This window comes from Calliopsis andreniformis, chromosome 1 (genome assembly GCF_051401765.1).
Source record: "Calliopsis andreniformis isolate RMS-2024a chromosome 1, iyCalAndr_principal, whole genome shotgun sequence".
NCBI lineage: Eukaryota > Metazoa > Arthropoda > Insecta > Hymenoptera > Andrenidae > Calliopsis > Calliopsis andreniformis.
In genome coordinates, this window is record NC_135062.1 from 3,103,312 (window position 1) to 3,126,056 (window position 22,745).

General features: G+C 29.5%; 4 protein-coding genes and 1 long non-coding RNA gene across 11 annotated transcripts; 4 read left to right on the forward strand and 1 right to left on the reverse strand.

The window, feature by feature from the left end:
• Positions 1-85: 85 nt before the first annotated feature.
• Positions 86-6,863, forward strand: LOC143181265 (E3 SUMO-protein ligase KIAA1586). 6 transcript variants are annotated; one of them, XM_076381682.1, is made up of 8 exons: positions 86-95; positions 2,656-3,012; positions 3,196-3,288; positions 3,503-3,595; positions 3,804-3,896; positions 4,099-4,191; positions 4,404-4,493; positions 4,702-6,863. In XM_076381682.1, the coding sequence occupies exons 2-8, from the start codon at positions 2,964-2,966 to the stop codon at positions 6,762-6,764; spliced, it is 2,574 nt and encodes an 857-aa protein (XP_076237797.1). In that variant the 5' UTR covers positions 86-95; positions 2,656-2,963; the 3' UTR covers positions 6,765-6,863. The 6 variants fall into 6 exon arrangements, with proteins under 6 accessions (XP_076237797.1, XP_076237781.1, XP_076237805.1 ...); XM_076381666.1 differs by lacking the exon at positions 86-95 and adding an exon at positions 1,458-1,860; XM_076381690.1 differs by lacking the exon at positions 86-95 and adding an exon at positions 1,458-1,860 and having other exon boundaries at positions 3,804-3,891.
• On the forward strand, positions 131-1,319 carry LOC143181343 (EEF1A lysine methyltransferase 1). Of its 2 annotated transcripts, none has more exons than XM_076381717.1 (5): positions 131-168; positions 286-547; positions 669-816; positions 880-1,089; positions 1,166-1,319. In XM_076381717.1, exons 2-5 carry the CDS (start codon positions 398-400, stop codon positions 1,297-1,299), a joined length of 642 nt encoding a protein of 213 aa, XP_076237832.1. In that variant the 5' UTR covers positions 131-168; positions 286-397; the 3' UTR covers positions 1,300-1,319. The 2 variants fall into 2 exon arrangements, with proteins under 2 accessions (XP_076237832.1, XP_076237840.1); XM_076381725.1 differs by having other exon boundaries at positions 145-168; positions 398-547.
• A 3,651-nt stretch (positions 6,864-10,514) lies between the features above and the next one.
• LOC143181353 (mitochondrial import inner membrane translocase subunit Tim13-B) lies at positions 10,515-11,641 on the forward strand. The gene is made up of 3 exons (XM_076381736.1): positions 10,515-10,715; positions 10,800-10,868; positions 11,430-11,641. The coding sequence occupies exons 1-3, from the start codon at positions 10,611-10,613 to the stop codon at positions 11,526-11,528; spliced, it is 273 nt and encodes a 90-aa protein (XP_076237851.1). The 5' UTR covers positions 10,515-10,610; the 3' UTR covers positions 11,529-11,641.
• Positions 11,642-16,066: 4,425 nt separating this feature from the next.
• Positions 16,067-19,248, reverse strand: LOC143181318 (uncharacterized). Its single transcript, XM_076381699.1, has 6 exons — positions 19,116-19,248; positions 18,932-18,985; positions 17,436-17,705; positions 16,518-17,325; positions 16,241-16,449; positions 16,067-16,144 (listed from the first exon to the last, which is right to left on the reverse strand). The coding sequence occupies exons 1-6, from the start codon at positions 19,209-19,211 to the stop codon at positions 16,067-16,069; spliced, it is 1,515 nt and encodes a 504-aa protein (XP_076237814.1). The 5' UTR covers positions 19,212-19,248.
• Positions 19,249-21,458: 2,210 nt separating this feature from the next.
• Positions 21,459-22,388, forward strand: LOC143188841 (uncharacterized). Its single transcript, XR_013003576.1, has 3 exons — positions 21,459-21,573; positions 21,646-22,107; positions 22,191-22,388. It is a non-coding gene; the product is annotated as an uncharacterized LOC143188841 (long non-coding RNA).
• The last annotated feature ends 357 nt before the right edge of the window (positions 22,389-22,745 follow it).

Sequence of the window (22,745 nt, forward strand, 5' to 3'; positions counted from 1 at the left end):
TTTACGTAGATCTCTACTACTACTACGATACTACTACTTTCCTGGCAACTAGTGGCAGCACTGCTCCTCTGTCTGGAAGATGGTAGGTAGGTAAGGTAGGTACTTTCCTCGTAGGTCTGGGTTGCACAACTTCTAGAAGAAAAGGGATATCGAGATGTCATTTGTATTGTAAACAATTATTTTGTATATTACGTTTATTTTATCTTCCGAGTTTTCTTTTATGTACTATTTTTTCTTAACTTATGAATTTTATTCTGTTTTTGATAAGTAATTTAATAAATTTAGGATTAATGTTTGGTTAGTTCACGTGTAATATACATATAAATCGAAGTATACTATCTGCTACTGAATTACTATTTATAATTAAGAGATATATATACAATATTTTACGAAAAAGATGAGTGAAAGTGAAGATGACGATTTACAATTATGTCCTACAACACTTGCTGCTTTAAATGAATTTCTAAAAGAAAAAGAAGAAAGAGAAAATCAATTAAAATGTATCTTAGAAAATGAAACATTGGATGTTTCGTTCGATGAAAATTGGGTAAATTAATTTTTATAAATAGATTTAATATTTCATATTTGTTAGAATTTTTTGTTATAAAGTGAGAAATAAAGAATTTCGTATGTAACATGGTGTAATTCTGTATTAATTTGTGTTGTAGCAATTAAGTCAATTTTGGTATGACAAAAAAACAATAGATGTTTTAATTAAAGGTGCAATTAAATCTACAGGGGATAATGGAAAAATTGCTTTAATTTCTTGTCCTACACTTTACAGCCAGTTGAAAACTAACTGTGGTGAACGACAAGGTATAAACATAATAATTACGCTATTATGATATGTCTTTGCTATTGTAATATATTTTTTAACAGTTACAGTTTTTGAATATGATGAACGCTTTAAAGTATTTGGTTCTGATTTTATTCCATATGATTATAAGTTTCCTTTAAATCTACCAAAAAGCATGTCGAATTCTTATGACTTAGTTATAGCTGATCCTCCATTTCTTTCTGAGGAGTGTTTAACAAAAACTATCATTACAATAAAATTTCTAGCAAAAAGAAATATTGTACTCTGTACAGGTATTTTTGACAAATATAATATTTTTATTTAACTATGTTATTAAAATAAATGATTATGCTATTGCCTATTTTACAGGTGCAATTATGGCAGACTTAGCTAAAAGATTATTGGATGTAGAAGTTTGCAATTTTATACCTTGTCATCAGAATAATCTTGCAAACGAATTTTACTGTTATGCTAATTTTAATTTTGATAAATTTTTAGAATAAATAAATAAATATGTAATACATATGCGAGTAATATTGATTAAACTCAGGCTTGAATTTCAGATGATTACTGAAAAAAAACCCAACAATTTTGTTTCTCCCGAATTACACAAATTTTATTTATTTATATACAAAGATTTCTGTACTCGGGTATACTTAAGGGGTCGCGAGTCCTGTGAACTCTCTCACTCCCACACTCCCACTCACTCCTGTTTCCATCATCAGGAAAACCAAGTGATACTATGAAGGCTGATATTATTGATATATGATATGATTTGGTAACATGCTATAATGCATTCAGATTATTCATCTGCTCTCGATCATTGTCCGTAACTCGTAACTTTCATAAATCTGCCTGGGCCCGCTCTGAAGTAGATACCTCTGTTGCGCGAACTATTAAGGAAAATCAACGGGCTCAAGCAGACTTTTGCGAGTGGTCATAGTTATCAGTGGCGACCATACTCTGGTACAGACGAATAATCTAGACTCACCATTCAAAACTTAACCCTTTCGGTACTACCGATAGATGAATCCGTTAACACGTTCGCTGCTCATCACACGATAGTGCGTGACATGATTAATATTTTTTTAATTAATGTTGTATGAAGAAAACAATATAAAGGATATGCGACTTTCATTTTGGCATTTTTGATACTTTTAACTTTACACTTCATTTCTTTATTACAAAATCTACTCTTATGCTGGAAATCCAAAATAACGTATTATTTTTTTACATAACTTCCTACTTAGAATAAATGTATTAATTATTGTGGTCATTAAGGTTAACTTTCCCAGTTTCGGTTAAATTAAACAGTATTACGTATTTCATGTTTTCGTAATTCTCAACGTATTTAAATTGTATTTTTACCAACAGGAATGCCTTTGTAACTAAAACATTGGAAAAATTTTAAATATTATTTAAGATACAAAAGGTGCATGGAACGAATTACTGTGTGCCAATTATTGTATAATCATTGATTATTATGTTTCCGTATTTTAGAAACATAAATGTGTTATTTCCAATTCGAATACATAACAAAGGTTAACATTTTTTTTAGTTTAATAGTGCTATATTTTTTACGTGTGAAAATATATAAAAGTGGGACACAGTACTTTATTGGTCTTCATACAATAATTAGCATTCCTAGGTATACCTTACTCTATATTACTTTATATGTATGTACATACACATAACGTAGAGGTATGCATAACCTACAATTTGGTTTTATAGTCGTAAATATGAGTTACGTATGTATCAATTAAGGATTGTCAAAAAGATATTAAGGTGCAAAATATAGCCATTGAAATAGATGTAAAACTTTAAAATTATACTCAAATTCAATTGAAAATTTTTTTCAGGCAGGGTAGCCAAATACCAGAACAAAATGGCTGCCAGTGATGTTAAAGAATAGCAGTGTGGGGGCATTGTAGGAGAACAATGTTCTATAAAGTGGGAGAATGACATGACGCGACAACGTGAAACCAACGGCGCGGCCATCGCCCATCGGCAGGGTAGCCAGATTGCGGAATAAAATGGCGGGAAAAGTGCAATACCCCCACTTTTCTACTCTAGAGCTATTTTATCCCGCAATCTGGCTACCCTGCTCATTGACAACGGTAAACGCAAACGGACATAAAGACGCATATGGAGATATCTTCTGCGATTTATGTTATTTTTGTGTATATTTTGGAATTCTAGTATGAGTAATCAGCCAGGTAAGCCATATACTTAATACTGTTTCATTAATATAATGTAGAAGCAGATAATTTTTGCAAAGATATAACTATTTCTTTTATTATGGATGTATGGATTTATTCATTAGTTTTTTCTTTTGATTTCTTTTTTAATGCGTTATTATAGTATTAAAAATGAACTGACTATGAATATTTTATAAATAGGCATTGGTGATGGCATCTTGACTGATTCAGATCTTAGCAGACCTACTAAAAGATCTTATGATGAAACTACAACCACCACAGACAACAAATTAAGTAAGATATGTCTACATTTAATATTTCTGCATCAGCTTAAATTTAAAAACTGAAGACTTTTTTAAATATAGGAAACTTTTTTGTATTATGAAGTTATAAGCTGAACATGCTAGTTTCTTCTTGAATAATTACTATTACGCTCAGTTCTTTACCTTTTTAAAAATGCATTATTATTTCATGAAAAAAGAACTAATAATTGATATTTTATCCATAGTCATTCATGATGGCATCTTAGCTGATCCAGGTTCCATCATACTTATTAAAAGACCTTATGATGAGACTACAACCACCACAGATAATAAATTATGTAAGACATACCTATATTTAATATTTTTGCATTAGTTTAAATTTTTAATTTTTTGAAATGTAAACAAATTTCTTAAATTATAAAGATATAATCTGAATATGTTAGTTTCCTCTTCAGTTACTACTATTTTTCCATTTTATTTTGTATCTTTTAAAAATGCATTATTACTATATGAAAAATTAACTGATAACTGATATTTTATATGCAGTCATTCATGATGGCATTTTGGCTGATCCAGGCCCCATTATACTCATTAAAAGACCTTATGATGAGACTTCAACTGCCACAGACAACAAGTTAAGTAAGATATGCCTACATTTAATATTTCTGCACCAGTTTACATTTAAAAACTGAACACTTTTTTAAATGTAGAAACTTTTTTGTATTATAAAATTATAGTTTCTTCTTGAATTATTACAATTCCCCTTTGTTCTTTACCTTTTTAAAAATGCATTATTATTATTATATGAAGCATAAACTAATAATTGATATTTTATCCATAGTCATTCATGATGGCATCTTGACGGATCCAGGCACCAGCATACCTATTAAAAGACCTTATGATGAGATCACAACTATTACAGACAGCAAATTATGTAAGATATACCTACATTTAATATTTCTGTATCAGTTTAAATTTAAAAACTGAATACTTTGAAATGTAAAAGGATTTCTTGAATTATAAAGTTATAAGCTGAACATGCTAGTTTCTTCTTGGATCATTACTGTCTCGCTTTGTTTTTTACCTTTTTGAAAATGCATCATTATTATATTAAAAATCAACTAATAATTAATATTTTATCCATAGTCGTTCATGATGGTATCTTAGCTGATCCAGGACCCAGCATAATTGAAAGACCTCATGATGAGACTACAATCACCACAAACAATAAATCGAGTAAGACATACCTACATTTAATATTTTTGAATTAGTTCAAATTTAAAAATGAAATAGTTTTTGAAATTTAAAAAAATGTCTTGAGTTATAAAGATATAATCTGAATACGCTAGTTTTTTTTCGAATTACTATTTTTTCATTCTATTTTGTACCTTTTTGAAAATGCATTATTACTATATGAAAAATTAATTAATAATTGATTATATAGGCAGCGATAGCACCGTGTCTAAGAGAAACTCCAAGAAACATGCATTCTGCAATGCCTGGCTTGCAGATCCTATTCTGGGACCTTGGGTCAAAAAATTCGACAAGGACCCCTATAAAGCCATTTGCATTGTCTGCGATAAAGTTCTTACGGCTGGAAAAAGCGAACTCATGAAACATAGCCGTACACAGGTACACAATATGAATATGAGTAAAATAAAAGCAGAGAAGGGGGAATTACAACCGTTACTTGCATTTACAAAGACAGATATAAAAAAGGCGGAAATAAAATTTGTGCTGGAAATCGTGGAGCATAATAAAAGTTTTCACTCCTATAAAGATTTTCCTGATGCAACACAATTAGAAACGCCTGAGAGTCCAATACTTGAAAATATGACATTGAAAAGGACAAAAATACGCGCCATAATTAAAAATATTTTAAATGAATGTATTGTAATGAAAATGAGAAAAATCTTTCAGAATAAAATATTTTCTGTACTTATTCATGAAAATACAGATGTGTCAGACATGAAAAGTGTGTGCATTTTGGCACAATACATGCACGAAGGAGAGTCACAAACATATTTATTAGACTTTTTAAGAATGAAAGACATAAAAGCAGACAACTTATACAAAAGCCTTATGCATGCCTTAGAAGTGCACAATTTGTGCGTGAAAAATTTAGTGAGCATTTGTGTTGATAATACCAAAGTTATGAATGGAAAACACAATTCAGTTGTATCTCGGTTACTGACAGATAACAAGGAAATAATTGTTTTCTCTTGTATATGTCACTCCATGTATTTAGTTGCAAATGAAGCATGTGAGCATATACCAAATCATATTAATTTACTTTTTCTTCATATTTCTTCATATCGGTCAAGAAATCTAAAGCGGCAAGTAATTTTACAAGAAATGCAGGACTTAATGAAAACTACAAAACAAAAGATGCTGCAGCCATGTGCAACCAAATGGCTGGCAATATCGGAGTGTGTGCACAGGATACTAAATCAATGGGTAGTTTTATTCAACCTTTTTGCTGAAACGAGTAGTGAAGAAAAGTGCTCTATTGCAGAAGAGATAGTTACCCATTTCAATAGTGCATATACTAAGGCATACTTAGAATTTTTAGAGTATATATTAACACTATTCATGCGACTGAACACGCGTTTCCAGAGCTCGAAAATTTCGATACATCGGCTAATACCAGAATGTGTTAGATTTTTAAGAATTTTAGGAGCAAATTTTCTAAAAGGTGACATTTTGGAAGTAGAAAATGTCCATGAAATAGATGCGTTGGACGAAAACAACGTCCTTCCACTGGAATCTATAGTCATTGGAAGCAGAGCGCAGGAAATCATTAATGAAATTAGAAATACATCTAATGCAGTAGAACATGATAAAATTAAGGATTTTTACAACAATTGTAAAAAGTTTTATCAGGCAGCGTTTGTGGAAGCTGTAAAAAGATTTCCATTCAATAATCAAATTTTAAGATCTTTAGATATTCTAAGCCCTAGAAATGCATTAGATTTATCAAAACATGGCGATCGATTAGATCATGTTTTGCATAAATTTCAATCGCGTTTTGATAGCAAAGTTATACAAGATGAATGGCTGCTGCTACCATCTTTCTTCTTACCAGATGAAAAAGAAAGATTAATTGAATTAAATATTAGTGATTTTTGGAACGAGGTGAATAAAATTACTGACCTCAATAAAAACGATTCAGAATACCCCGTATTCGGAAATATTACAAAACTTGCACGGTTCTGTTTATCGTTACCGTATTCGAATGCAGATGTCGAAACAGTATTTTCGATGATAAACGACATAAAAACGTTAGAAAGAAATAGATTAACACCAGACATGATTGCTGCATTATGTCGAGTGAAATTGGATATAGAAAGAAGCAAAAAGCAGTGCCTTAATTATGAAATTACTCAAGAAATGTTGAGTTTATTTAATGCTAATATGTACAAAAACACACAAACAGATAACTCAAGTGGTATTCTCGTGCCGCATAAAATTGAGAGCAGTGAATACGATATTGATATCGGCGAATAATAATATAAATAAATACTCTACATATTTTTTTCATTGTGTATATGTAAAGATTGTATATATCGTAAATAAAACATGTACTATATTGTACATATTTTTTACATACAATTGTTTTCTTTATCGTTCATTGTAGTTTGTAATACATAAAAGCGACTAGTGAGAGACTGGTAGGGATTATTTCGTGCTCACCTTTATATTATTATTACAACTTTTTTTAACTTTCAAAGTTAAACAAAAGTTAAACAAAAAGTGGTTTATAAATTACAACCATAGAGCAGTTTAATATAAACAATATTTTGGTAAGTACTTTTTTTAGTTTTGTCACTTTCATTGCGTATGAATGGTATGTTTATGCAAAAGCGAATAAAAAAGATGGATTTTTATATGTTATATTACATTAATCCAATTTAGCTACAATTATTCTTACATGATTATTTCGTGTTTTCTTTACATTTAATCAATAATACAGTATTTGAATAAATATAAACAAGTGATATTATATAGGGTGTCTCAAAACTGGTGGTACAAGTGAAAAACATTGAGAATATTGAGAAAATTGAGTTTGACTTATGATCGGGTATGTTGTATAAACATATAAAAGTACGGACAATAGTCCTGAATACGTACACGGTACATGTCTCATGACTTGTCTCATATATCATGAAGAGGACAATAAAAAACTATCGTGACTTGATATCGCCAAAAATATTATTTGAAGTATATAAAAACGTTATAAACAGGATAAATAAATATTTGGAAATGAATGGTCAGCATTTCTAACACTTACTAAAATAAATTTAAGCTACTCTTGAGAAATGTATTCTTCACAATAACTTTTTAACAATGCAAAATAAAAAAAAATGTTTCAAGTAAAAATTGTTAGTTTGGACAATAACAATTAACAATACAAATAATGAAAAATTAATATGCTGTTTCGTTAAAAAAAAATAGAGGTGTAACCCCTTTCCATCCTCTACAGAATGCAAATATTTTGCGTCTTAAAAGGTTAGGCCCTTGGAATCATTTAAATTAAAAAAAATTTAAGTCGATATTGCAGTGATTTCAGAAATATCACCTTGTAACACTTTATCTGGGACACCCTGTATATACAACGTTATACACATGGCTTGGCATCGTATCCTTGTGTCGAACATTGTTGCCCTACAATGCTCCACGTTGCTACTTTCTGACGTCACTGGTAGCCGTGTTAAGGATTCGCTTTCCCCTCTCGGTGAAGAATTCTCTGGCACCACTGGTCTCATGGAAATTGCGTTTCACTTATACAGGGTGATCAGCTTAAGAGGGTACAGTAGTCACGTGACTTTTTGAAATTGACTTAGACTACTTGGACCATTGAGCTATATATGTACCTAACTGGAGTGCGTACTCTGGAGTGAGAGCCGTCCAGAAAGAGAGAGAAGATGAAGTGGGGTGATGCTATCGCAGTCTAACCATGCAGGCATGTATGTTGCATGCCAGTGTCCCTGCGCAAGAAAATTCTTATGATTGATAATTATAAAATAAAAGAAAAAAAGAGATAAATGCGTTAAAATGACTTATGACTACTATTTTGAAACAATAAACACTTTTGTATACAGCAATCTACACGAAGCTATACGAAAAGAGTTAATGGCGTCAGGGCTTCTCGTAACGTCGTTTCAGTACCCCCTCTACAGTAAAACACTTAGTAAGAGAGGGATAATAGGAAAAACAAGGACGGGTTCACCCCAGTTCGGATCTCTCGCTTTGACCTCTCTCCGTCCTTCTTTTCTTACAGGAGTCCGCACTTCAGTTAAGAATATAGCTCAATCACTTGGACTTACACGTGCAGCAGGCGTTTTTTCGTGAATCTCGCGGGTTTGGTCATTCAGTAAAATCACAATAAGTCGTTCTGGAGCTGGTAACTCGATAAATTAAACTTCTGGGAAGAAACAATGCCAACCGTTGTCTAACAACACAAACACCATACATACAATGCCCATCGTATTTATACGATACCCGCTCTATAGCACAAATCTACTAAATACGTACTTTTACGTGAATCGCGCTCCAGTGATAGACTGCGAAAAACGTAAAAGTACGTTTCCTGTATGCAATGTGTAAATAGTAAACGTAAAGCAATAAAATTATTAATAAATGTATTATCAGTACTTATTATCAGACTTTTTAAATTCAATTTTCTCAGAAACTGAGTATCATATAAAAAACTTGTATTCTTTATTTTCGGTTTATTATTAAATGTAGAATCGCCCCTTCTCGGTTATATCATCTAGTATATAAACTTATTTTAACTTAATCGTTCATAACAAATACGCATTGGCACGAGATATTACACAGAATGTCATCGTTTGATCTTTATACTCATCCCTCAAAATTTTATAAAAATTTCTAGAGATCTCACTGAAGAGTCTCCTTCCAAGTCAGAAAGTGAAAATATCTGTAATGTTAAAAAGATTGCCTTAAAACATGTATGCTTGGAGGCAGCATGAACTACTGTTGAAAGTGTAACGAATTCGTAGAAAGAGAAAGAGTGTAAGTAAGTATGTCCTCTCTCTTTCTAACATCAGTGTGGACAAAGATCCCTAAGAGCCTTGTGCATAATATTTTTTTCAATAATCAAATTTTTTGTATTATTTAGATAAATCGTGTTACTTCATTAAAAATAAGATATCTAAGAAAAGCTTGATTACACCAATCGTTTCTGTAACACATAAAAGAATAAAAGTTTGAAGAAAGTATTAAAGTCAAGTTAAAATAAATTCTTAAATAAGAATCTTGTACTTTAATTATCCAAATATGATTCAAAAATTAGCTATAAAATGGTTTTATAATAGTGATACCGATATTTATAATCAGAGAAGTAACTGTCATAACTACAAAATAATTAATACAATAGAAAGATTCCTTTTATATGTACATATACATGAAAAGATGATTTTATTAAAAGTTTGTTATAACAAAGTATTTGCAAAATAAATAAGAAAAATAATAAATATGTTAGTTGACAAAATTCTGTTACAGAACCTTGTTGTTCTTCAGTTAATACATTTTTTAATAAAAATGATAATCTATGAAAAACTATGTTCTCCAATATCCTTGATGTAAGGTTTCGTTTGCTTGTCTACCTACAACTAGACACCAAAATAGAGAAATAACAAGAGTCAATTCCTATGCCTCAGGGAAAATACTTGTATAACATTAGTTATAAATAAGTTAAAGTATAGAAGAGACGATAGATTCACAGGTTTCTTGATTTAACAATCTAACCAATAAATTAACAGGTTGGATAACCTATTCTACTGCATCATTATTAATATTTATTATTGTGTGATATTACCACATCCAAACGATTATCAACCACGCACATTAACCTTGTGCACTGTTCAACTTATTATCAGATTCATATTCTTTGAATAACATGGAGCGAAAACTCCAAATTAAGCCAAATAAATAGTTTACAGACGTTTTACAACCAAATATTTGGTGCGCTGACGATGCAAATAATTATTCAGAAGGAATCGATTCATTTCCATTTGTTTAGGTTATGGAATTGACAGTTCCATAATAGGCTACAACCAGTGTTTAAGAGGTATCTGAACCGGCGACAATACCCTTGTATTTCCACCTTTGGCCAAAGGGGGCAGCAGATTCGGAGGTATCCAGATAAAATGATCACTCAGAATGGTCGAAAGGTATAAACTATAAATGGAATTGTAAGGAACAACTTCACATGCTTCCGGTTTACCGAACCAACCGGGTGATGGTATAGTGATTCAAGATTAGTAGGGGTGCAAAGTAAATTTGATTTTAATATTATATAGAAAAAAATATCTGTAATTATCTATAAATATGGATATGCTTTCAAGTGGTTCTTTGACAAATTCGCAAAAAGATGAATTAATGGATCAAATTAAATACCAAATTGCTATTGCAAATACACAAGAATTACTTACGGTACGACTACATGAGTACATGTATTTCTTAGATTTTAAAAGCTTAAGATGAATGATCACGACAGGTTTGATCTCATATTTTCAGAAAATGACAGAGAAGTGCTTCAAAAAGTGTATAAATAAACCAGGTACCTCGTTGGATAGTTCCGAACAGGTAACCTCTACTATTTGCAATACTTAACCTTACAAATATTTAAATAGTTTAAAAGAATAATAAAAAAATATGAAATAATGAAATAACTAGTTTATTCATTATTTGTAAATAACGTTTTTCATATTTCAAGTGTCTAATGTTTCTGTAATTTCTTTAATTAAACTTATTTAAAATTGAATCTATTACCTTCGAGGACATTCCGCCAGATGCATTCCGTTTATGTTAAAATAATCATTTGAATATACTGAAAATGTAAGAAATAGTTTAAGAATTATGGGCAAAAAAAAGATATCTTTGGAGTCCACTTCGAAATAGCTTTTTTGGAATGTGTGCATTTACTTTGTCTGTATATAATTTAAAACTGCATTACTATAAATATTGGAAGACAGTTTGTAACAAAAAAATATTAATTGTTATGTATAAATAAATAATAATAAAAACATTAAACAATCTTATTCTATTATAATTCTTATAGTATTAAGAATTGGACAAAATGAAATTTTAATACTTTAAGATAACCTTTTTATCTAACTAAAATAAATGATTCTAATTTATTTACAGAAATGTGTAGCAATGTGTATGGACAGATATATGGATGCATTTAATCTTGTAACAAAAGCTTATACTGAACGACTACATAGAGAACGTAACAAAATGTAAAAGTTCAAATATCTGAATAAATTGTTTCCTTATTATATTTTTAGTAGTTTTGCTAAACAATAAAAATTGTGTGTCAATTATTTTCCAAACATTAAAGAACACATTGTAATTATAATGTATATTTTATATAAGATTGTTAAAGAACAATCTTTTGCAAAGTTATACTATCCATAATTAATAAGTAGTGTTGTACATAACACTGTTAATTTCAACCAATATTTATTATAAAATAGTTATTTCAATTTATGTATATTTCATAAATAATAGAATAACTTTAAAACTTAACATACATATACATATTTAAATGTATAAAAGTATTGCAGCATTAAGCATTTATAGAACAATTTAATGTAATAAAATGAAAATATTCTATAATGTTAATATTTTCTTTGTACAAAAATAATTTAGAGTTAATCATAAGTTCTATTTCTTATATTTATATTGCTAATAATTTACTTAAGTAAAGTTAAGTAAAGTTTTTCATTTTCTGTACACAAACTAACAGTTAAACTTACGTAAAATCAGGATAAATGTTAAGTACAATGAATCCACAACATTTGCAAAAGAGAAAAATCTTTATAAAATAAATAACATATACATGAATATCATTACATCGTAGTTCAAAATCATAAATAAGTAACTTAAATTGTTTTTTTTTAATCCCACAATTCCATAATATGTATTTGCATTGTTTATTATTCGTACACACTAAAAGGCACAATATAGCTACCAATACTTCAACGTGGTTACAAAAGTAGATATCTAGAACTGCATGAGAAAATATTGTGAGTAGTTCATTAATACTTCTTCTGTTGGTTTTTATATTATAAATTAGTAAATAACAATTATTTCGTATCAGTGTTCGCAAAATTATGATTTAGTTGCAAATAGTGCATTAAATATCATTATTCTATATACAGATTAATATGAATATTTGTATAATGTAACAAATTAATGTCATTAGTCATTCTGAATATTTTCTTGCTTGGGAAATGTTACATATGTATATATATAAAAAAAGCTTGCTAATGATTTTCTACCTGAAAAATATATTCCTCAGCTTTTTGTACTGCATTCACTTATATGTTTGGCATATAAGATGAAAAATTACATATACAAAATGTACTATATCTACATTTTACACATTTTCTAGAAATCAAAATATATAATGTTTAATTATGTATCAATTAGCTCAAACTTAATTGAAACCATACAAATATAAAAACATTTGTTTACCCTGCAATATAAATGTTTTAGAGAAACACTTTTCATTTTTATAAGAGTATAAAATGAAATTTATCGATAAAATGTAGTTAGTAATTATGAAACATTTCTTAAAATACTATCTCTGCTTCTCTGTCTCATTTCCTCTCCCTTTCTCACTTGTAGGCTATAATGTAAAATACTTATTGTGTAATTTTTTATTATTAAGGCTAACAATGTAACAAAAATGCAATAATCTTAATAACAATGGAATGTATCTACGTTTTACATTCTATAGAATTAGGAATGCTTAGTGTTTTCCTGAAATTGTTTTTAGAAAATTATATACTATACCAATTGTTAAAATGTAACCACGTTGATTGGATAGGAACACACCTGTTTTAATATATACATAGAGATAAATGTTGATTCAAACTAAGTGATTTCATTGTTATACATTCACTCTCAATACAATGAAAGTAAAAACTGAAAACTTCAATTTTGCAGCAGTCTCATAATACATAAATAATAATTAAGCCTATTATACTTTCCATTATATAAGGTGCAAAGTCTAAATAAGAAAATAATTTCTATGTCAATTTTTCAAAAGCAATATAAAAACTTACATTTTAGTTTCTTTTTTCGTAACAATCATAGAAAAGTAATATAAATACTGAGAAGTAAAATAAAAAAAAAATGTATGTAATATGAATGTGGGATCCACTTGAGAAATGGATTCAATACTTGGAAACAACAAATTAAATTCATACCAATATATTTCTAATTTAGCAAATTCCATATTTTGACAACCTTTTAAGAAATTGTAATTCCAATTGGTTGTCAAATCAGATTTGTTAATAGAATCACCAAGTATTAAATAACAGAAACAAAAATTTAAATAAAAAAAGGAAGAATGAATTAGATTGTACTAAAAAAGTAAAGTCAATATACAGTACGTCCGGTTTAAATGCCCACACGCGATTCATTCTCTAAGTATTAAAAATACAAAAAAATGTTTCAAACAAAAGTCGTATGGCATTAAGAGGCAAATATGGTAATAACAAGGATTTGGGCTGGAGATGACCTTGGAGAGCCTTGCAAAGGTTACATTTGAATTTTTAAATGTAACCCTATATTTTTCACTGCATATTCTTGTAGCTGACATCGAAACGTTTTCAAAACACTACCTGTACTTGTATTTTGCGCAAACCATTGTTGTTATTAACTTTTAAAGTTGACGTACCGCTGGCATTAGCGTTATTCGACGTACACCAAAGGAATGTTACTCGGTCGGACTAACTACCTTGCATTCATTATTCTGATGTATGCACATACCCTCTATCACTTTTTTTTCTCCCAATCGGCTTTTTTTAAAGGTCACCATGATGTTCAAAGTCTGACTGAACAATTTACCCGTAGTGTACATCGGGTAACGCTAATACTGGCAGCACATCAACTTTAAAAATTACTAATTTAACAATGGTTTCAGCAAAATACATAAAGAGGTGGTATTTTGAAAACATTTCGATACCAAGTACAAGAATATGCAGTAAAAAATATAGGATTCCATATGAAAATTTAAATATGACTTTCACAAGGCTCTACCAGGTTATCTCAAGGTCAAATCAATGTCATCGGCATATTCGCCCCTTAATGCCATACAACTTTTGTCTAAAACATTTGTTTGCATCTTTAATACTTAAAGAAATAATCGCATGTAGACATTTAAACCAGACATACTGTATAATTATAATGTTTAAATATTAAATCGATTTCTAAAAATAAGTCCCATATATCATGTTACACTTTATACATGTAAACAATACTATATGATCAATACCAATGATTGAAAATTTCTAATTATTTCATAAAATATTGTAGTATTATAATTAATAATTTTTTAATTAAGATTAATTTTATCTAATTGAAATTGTAAAATATATTATGAAATCTCTTTGCTTGAATCAATTACAATATTCATTATTGATGACATGACAGTATTTATCTGCTATTTAAAAAATTTTGTGAGGAAAGCAGGTTGTACATTTTTTACAAACAGATTTTGATTTGTCAAGCATTCTGTTGAACCACCATGAATTGTACTTAGTTATTGCATCTTATTTGGTGCATAGTACATTTATACCAATATATTCATCGAGACATTGGATTGCCTAAAAATTAAATCACTTAAACTACAGTTTTTGTTATTTATCAAGATGTTACAAATGATGAATGTAAAAGGATATATAAGCCACTAAAGTTCAACTTTTATAAAAAACATTTAATTTCATATGTTTAGCACCATTATTTTAAACAAAAAATAATAATTTATTATACCTTTTAGGCAATCCATTTTTAGATAGATAATTTGTTAATATTGCTATCGATACTATACCAGTAACTTTAGTTAAATGAGGTAATTAAATGACATTCAGTCATGAAATCAGACACAGAAATTGTTCTGATAAACATAATAAAACTATTACAAAATTTTTCAAGATATAACTAAGTATACAACAACCATTAATGTAACCAATTACTTTCCATATTTTTAAATATTTTAACATTGAGATATAATTGGCATTAAAAGTATCAAAGTAATACTAGATATATTCACAGAATAACGTAGAAGGCAGTTTGTCTGAAGTCCTGATAATAAAGTTGTAATATTATAATAGTAATTCAATGAACAATATATCACATTTTTAAATGAAAATATGTCTGTTCACTTTGATATTGTTGACTTATGTACTTAATATTCCAGTAAATAGCACTCTTTTTATTTTTAATGTCAATGAAATCTTTTAATTGAGATTACTTCTTAAGTTATGAAACTATGAATATATTTTGAATATTTGTTTTATACAAGAGTTTTTAGAACTTTCGTAGGTATACAAAAAATATAATTTAATATTTAACTGTGTTTATAATAGAGAATAATGACAATCCAGTTTGTCTAATTGTTTTGTAATTCCCAAGCTATCATGCTATCAATTAATACAACAATAGATTTAGAATGTTCATTTAAATGTCACGATGTTTCTGTTGTAAGGTATATATTATAAAAATATGATGGTATAAAACATCATAAATATAACTCTTATAAATACATTCAGACAGGTTCCTTCTACGTTTTTTGCGAAAGAGTTTATAAGTATTGAGCCATATATGGCAGTGCCACGTTAGAAATCAAAATAATTCTGCATATTTGTAACTTCACATTTGTTCATACTATCATACTTGATAGCTTAGTGCAGGATATCAAGTATCAGTGTGCTAAAAGAAGTAATATATTCTTGCAGAGCATAAAATCTGTGTAGTAACATGATATAAGATTATAGATCTTTTGCGCAATTTGCAGTAATACTTGTTGCAAAATTTGATATATTTTTATCCATATTAATATCTTCAAGCTAAAAAAGAATTATGCGTGCATTCAACATATATAAAGAAATACGTCAGTTACTGGAATATGTTAAAAACCTTCGATCCATGCTAGATTTACTTACACATGAAGTACTGCTTAATATATCATCAATTTCTTCGATTTCTTCACTTATATCTTCGCTATGGGCACTTTGAGTTTTATCTTGCTTCTTTGTTTGTAGTTTTATAGGACTATCTAACTTTTCAGGTTCTTTAGTAGGGCTTTGATCATAATTGCTTCCAGACGCAGATGAAACAAAATCTTCTTCATAATTATCAGTACCATCAGTTCCTAAAAATACACTGATGATATATCACAATATACATGTATATAAAAGCTAAATCATAATTATAACATACCAAGCCCAATATCCATTAGCTCTTTTAAATCATTCATATTAGTTTTTTTACCATTTAATGGTGGGAGATCACTAAGTATAGAATGGGATTTTTTATCTAAAGGTGGTAAATCTTGTAAAAAGGATTCAGTATTATGTATAGCATTGATATTTTCTCTTTTACCATCAACAATTATTTCTTCAAAATATACAGTTTTCCCAAAGTTGTTTCCAGTATTAACCGACTTTTTACTTTGTACATTATTTGTTAGCTGTAATTCCAAACTATTTATATTATTCTGTTTAGTTATATCTTTAGTTTGATTTGTTTGCGATTCAGTAACTATAGATTCGTCAAACTTAATTAAAGGCTCTGTTTTATTTAGTAAATTTCTTTGAGTAGGTGTATCATCTATTTCAGTCTCTTTTGTTGCATGATTTATTATTGGATTTATGCCATTTGGACTTGTAGAAAGTGTATCAAAATGCATATTATTGTTCCCTTTACTATCAATTCCATTATTATTTTCTGTGTTTTCAGATGTAATACTGCTCTTGAAAGAATCATTTTGGTTTTCGCAATTCGATTCATCTAATGAAGCACTGTTAAGAGTCATGCCTTTATTTCTGTTATCTGTTATTGTCATATTAATTGGGTGTTTTGAAGTCTGCTGTGAAACACTTTCAAATTGATCTGAAATATCATTATCATTTGATAATGAAACAGTTTCTTTATGTAATACTTTTGGAATGGAAATTTCAAATGTTGTGTTAGCAATGTTTGTTGCAGTTTCATCAGTATTATTAAGCCTGTTTTCATTAGTTTCATTCTGTAACAACAGTGATGCTTTATGATTATATGTTTAATTATTTAAATTTTCATTATATTTTATATTTATTTCAAATTAAAATAATTTTACTATTTTAATATTATTTATACCTTTTGTATGTGATTAAAGGCACTATTCATGCTATTCTTTAAAATTTCTCCAAGCAAAGGTTCATTGGATTCAATACCCAATTCTTCGCATAATTTATTCCTTCCAACATAATTATATTCTTTTCCAAAGTATGTCTCTGGATCATATACAGATATTGTATAATCAAGACCAAAATATTCTAGGAACTCCCTAACCAAGGAAAATAACAATTTTCCTTCTGAATTAGCCAGGTACTGCTTTACAGTTTTATTAAGAAGTGGCTCTGGATTCTGAAATTTTAATTTCATTATAAAGCTTATAATTTTCATATTTCATGGTACAGATAGAATTTTATTCATCTGAAATATCTCTGCTATTACTTAGCGAATTAATAAATACCATAACATTGAGATGTAATAGTGATAATTTGTTTTATAAGCTCCAGTACAGAGAACAGTGCAAGACTATTTGAATTTCTTTAAACATAATGTTATATTATTTATATTACAATAATTGGTATCAAAAGAATTTTAATAATATTTAGGAAACTGCAAAATGGTGTTAATTTTTGAGAATATACAGGGTGTCCTAGAACTAGTGATACAAGCGGAAAGAGGATAGTTCTGCATGATAAAATAAGTGAAAAATATATTTTATATTTTTGATATTGTACTTTGTTTTAAAGAAAATTGAGTTTGATTTATGACTTGGTACAAGCGTATAGAAGGACAGTTTTCGGTGCTTGAAGGATACATAGGATAAGGGGACCACTCTAGATCTCACCATTAACTGTCTCTATGGTAAGCTAACCACTCAAACATCTAAAATTGTACCTCTGTATACTTGTACTCGGTAAAAATTCAAAGTCAATTTTCTCAAAAATGAAGCATGATATCAAACAATTTTATTCTACATTTTCATCGTATTTTATTATGTAGAATTGCTCATTTTCTGCTTATACCATCAATTCTGAGACTCCTGATAAATCTTATAAAATCTGATAAAGAAAATATTTTGTAATAAATCTCATTTTCAAAAATGCTATTAGTTGTTCAAATGGCCTAATATATTATACAAGAATGTAATATATTGGCATCAATGACTTTCACTGGTTGATATATAATGTAGGTTGCATTAATATCAACTGTCATATAAAGAATAAAAAACTATAGTATTTAATTTAAGAAAATCTAAAGTAACTTTCAAGTATAATATTATTTATTATATAAAATATTAATAGAGACATTTTAGGTAAACTCAGTTGTCTTATTTTATACGTTCAAAAATTTGTAGGAACTAATGAACATAATTTATTTGTGCAAATTTAAAAAATATAATTACTGTTGTTGCTTGTTATAAAATGGAATAAAAAAAGAATAGTGCGATGATAAATAAGAAAGTTTCTGCTATTACAAACTGTACTTTAAATATTTATTTCTATTTTTATATATATGAAAGGTTTATAACTAACTGGTTCACTCACATACAAAAAATTTTATAAACAATTTTGACATACCATTACTGATTCTTGTTCTTCCAGAGCTAGAAATACGCTTGCCCTGAGTTCCGCCTACAACATTGCAACAAATTTTTAAAAAGGAATTATGATGCAAATAAAATAATTTTGCAAAAGAAACTTCATTGACAGAGTCTGCATAACCTAAGAAAAAGACGTGATTTTTGACACATTTTTAGCATACCCGCACTTTTGCAAGAACACCATTATTTTCGAGGGTTTGTACCACCAAGTCTCGTAATTCTGTATCCTCCTCCATAGAAATGTTTCCGTCTATCATGATTACAAATAAAAATTATACTCGTAAACACTCAAGAAATGTAAATATTTACGCTTTCCATCGCGTGCACTTCTTTTCACATATGTTTACCTAGAGATTACTTTTTCACTATCTAGGGAATTGCATTTACCAAATTTGATAATGAGAAATTCCGTGCAAAAGTCATCTTTTCAATAAAAATATCTAAATAATCATATCGTCCTCTTAAATTGTATCTATGTATGAAAGTGCAAATAAAACAAATATAAAATTCATCTCATCATATAATAATATAATCGTTAAATAAAATATTTATTTCTCCACTCTTACTTCTCGACAGATATTATGAAAAGCAAGTTTCCTATCTATGATACGAAATGTTTCTGATAAAACTCTGCCTATAGAGCCAGGCGTATGTGGTGAAATGTTTCGCATGCTGTGTGTCGAGAGTTTCGAGAGGAAATTGAATTTTTGGAGCTGAGTTGGTGCCCATGGATAGCTAAGCGTGGTCTGTTTGAATATTACGCGAACGCTATGAAAAATCAGAGATGACTTTGAACGAACAAATCAAAGTTTCTCAGTGAAGTGCAAACTCGAAATAACAGAAATTGTAATATCGTTACAGCACTTGAAAACTGAATGCTGCATTTGGTTGACCTTTTAGTGCTTCTACTGTAATTAATGTACAATGTACATCTAAGAAAAAATATTTTTCGGTAACCAATATATGTACTCGTTCTTAAAATACGATTAAATACGATTTGACGTAGAAGAATTCATCATTTAAAATTTTCACAGATTGCAATTCTATATCAAAGACTGTAACGAAGTGTGTGAAATTAAGGAAGTTATCATTTTCGGTATTATAAATGGAATTGAAAGAGAACAATATTTGTCTTCAAGCTTTTGTTATGACTTGCAAATTACTTTTGCGTTGTAAAAATTCCAACAAAAACACTGACAGTGTAAGAATATGCATCAAGTACATGGTACAGAAATCGTGGTTATTTCGATCCCAACAAAAACATTGCTAGTATACCGCAACGAAATTACTGTCAGTGTATACCAACAAAAACACCATCGGTGTATGACCAGTATGTACACCCAGTACATTTGCAGAAATCGTGGTTATTTCGGTCTTACAAAGTATCGAAATCAAATAATAAAGCCAAGTACATTAGCCTTTTGTAGTTATGTAACACAAAATCAGGAATGTCCTGAAAAGGAGTAAATAATTTTCTTTACGCATGCATAATTAAGAGCTGCAATTTAATTTATAAAAAACGAACGAATTAAAATGTTTTATCTTATTTGTTTTATTTATGATAATAATAGTTTTAGCTTTTTAGTGTTAATAAGTTACATAAATCAAATTTTGTGTATCTTTGTTATAAATAATCGGAATCATGTTGCGTTTGGTATCATTTTAATTGGAAGACAAGGGACCGATTAATATTACTCGCGTGAAAATCCGTTAGCAAATAAGGAATTTGACTTTTTCCACTTCTTATTCCCTATTCCTATCCTTATCTTTCATAACACTATTGTTCTTAGGAGTCGAGTTCGGGCCGTGGCGTGGGTGCGAAGGTTCCTATTATTTAGATACTTTGCGATGTACAACAAAGTAGCGGATATAACGGTGGTTGTCGATCGCGATGCTCAGAACGAGCCTCATTGTTAAATTCAAAAGTAAAAAGAAAGTATTTATATTCAATTACATAAACGCGTAATTAGTTCAAACTGACATTCAGCTAATATTTATGACCGTAATAATCATGTCACTGTCATATGAATCACAGAATCAAGTCTAGAAAGAGGTACAGAATTCTTCGATCGACAACGAATATCTTGGTACTCCCCTGTGCGTTAGGAGAACGTAAACAGACCAAAAAGGTGGAATTGCAGAATCTGTATTACGCTTGAGAAGGAGGAAAGCCATTCAGAGGAAAGTTATTTGAGCCGTTGGCTCAGGGTTAGGTCGGTAGTCAAAATTTGCGTCTCCAATCCCGATCTTCTCTTTTTTTGACTTTCGATTTTGCCTCCGAACTTTGTATTTATAATAGATTCTTAACATAATCAGTACATGCATGCATGGATGTAACTTACTGACACTAAAATGCTAAAGTTATTATCATAAATAAAACATTTTAATTCGTTCATTTTTTATAAATTAAATTGCAGCTCTTAATTATACGTGCGTAAAGAAAATTATTCATTCCTTTTCAGGATATTTCTGATTTTGTGTTAATATATTTTTTCGTCTCCAACTCTGATTCGAGTGATCAGAAATTGCTTCCAAACTCCGATTCTGTCTCCAATTCTGACTCCGATACGTTTTCTTCTTCCATGTTGATTTTTCCCTCGCACTCATCGCCTGAATAAGGTAGAAGCGGTAACCTACTATTCGTGTCTTATGAGAAGTCCTCTGAAAACAATTAGGGGCACTACTTTTCAGCTTTTCTCCTGCGATATGAATAGTACTCACACCCACACATAGAAATAGAGGAGTGCAAATTAAAGAGAGTTAGCGGGAGTCAAAGCTTGAAGGGGATCCCCTCCGCACATCTGCCAAGTCACGACCGTCTGAAAGGTGGCTAGTCCACTTACTCTTCACATTCATATGCAAGCAAGTGTATCTGAATGAACAGCCATCACGGGCGAAGCGTGGACCATTTGTGTCAAAGAGCACGGAAAAACGATGAATAAATCCAAGTGACCAAAAAACTGCATGGTCTATTTTCTGATAGTGATTATTGAAAGATAAATAGGAAGTAAATATGACATTCAAAGGAGGAATATTGGCAATAGTGGCAATAGCGGGTACTTATATATATTAAATCCAAGGTTGTTTTCCTGACACCATTTTTCCTAGTTTTTAAAAGATTAATTCATAGGAGAGTGGTATGGTATGAGAATGGTATATGTTTATGTACAATAGTGCAAAACATTTATACGTCATCCATATAATGGAGAAACATACTACTAATAACAACTTTACAGTTATCGTTGAAAAAGATTGAACGATTAAGGTTCAAGATGTAATCCCTGAGGAACACCCAAACTACTTATCACTAAATTTTGTTATTTGGGATCTACCTGTTACAAAACTTGAGATCGAGTCAAAGGAAGGACGGTTAAAGCTAATAGTAGATAGTTTAGATAGTAATATGAAATGAGAGATGAACACCTGTTAATAATTAGTATACATTGCATCAACTTGATGTCTCGTCTCAATGGCATCTATAATGTCACTACTAAAATTCATTAAATTGATTACAGTAAAGCAGCCTGCTACATAACCACATTCTTCTTTGGTTAACATATTTTTTAATAATAATGATCATTTTTCAGAAAGCATGTTTTTCGATACCTTCGAGATAAGGTTTCCTTTACTTATTAGCTTATAACTGGTAACCAAAAGTGTGTCTTCATCCTTAAATACAGAAGTAATAAAACTTAATTTCTATGTCTCAGGGTATGTACCTGATATAAGAGATTTGTTATGAATAATTAATTGTAATAAATAATATTGTTATAAATAAGCCAAAGTATACA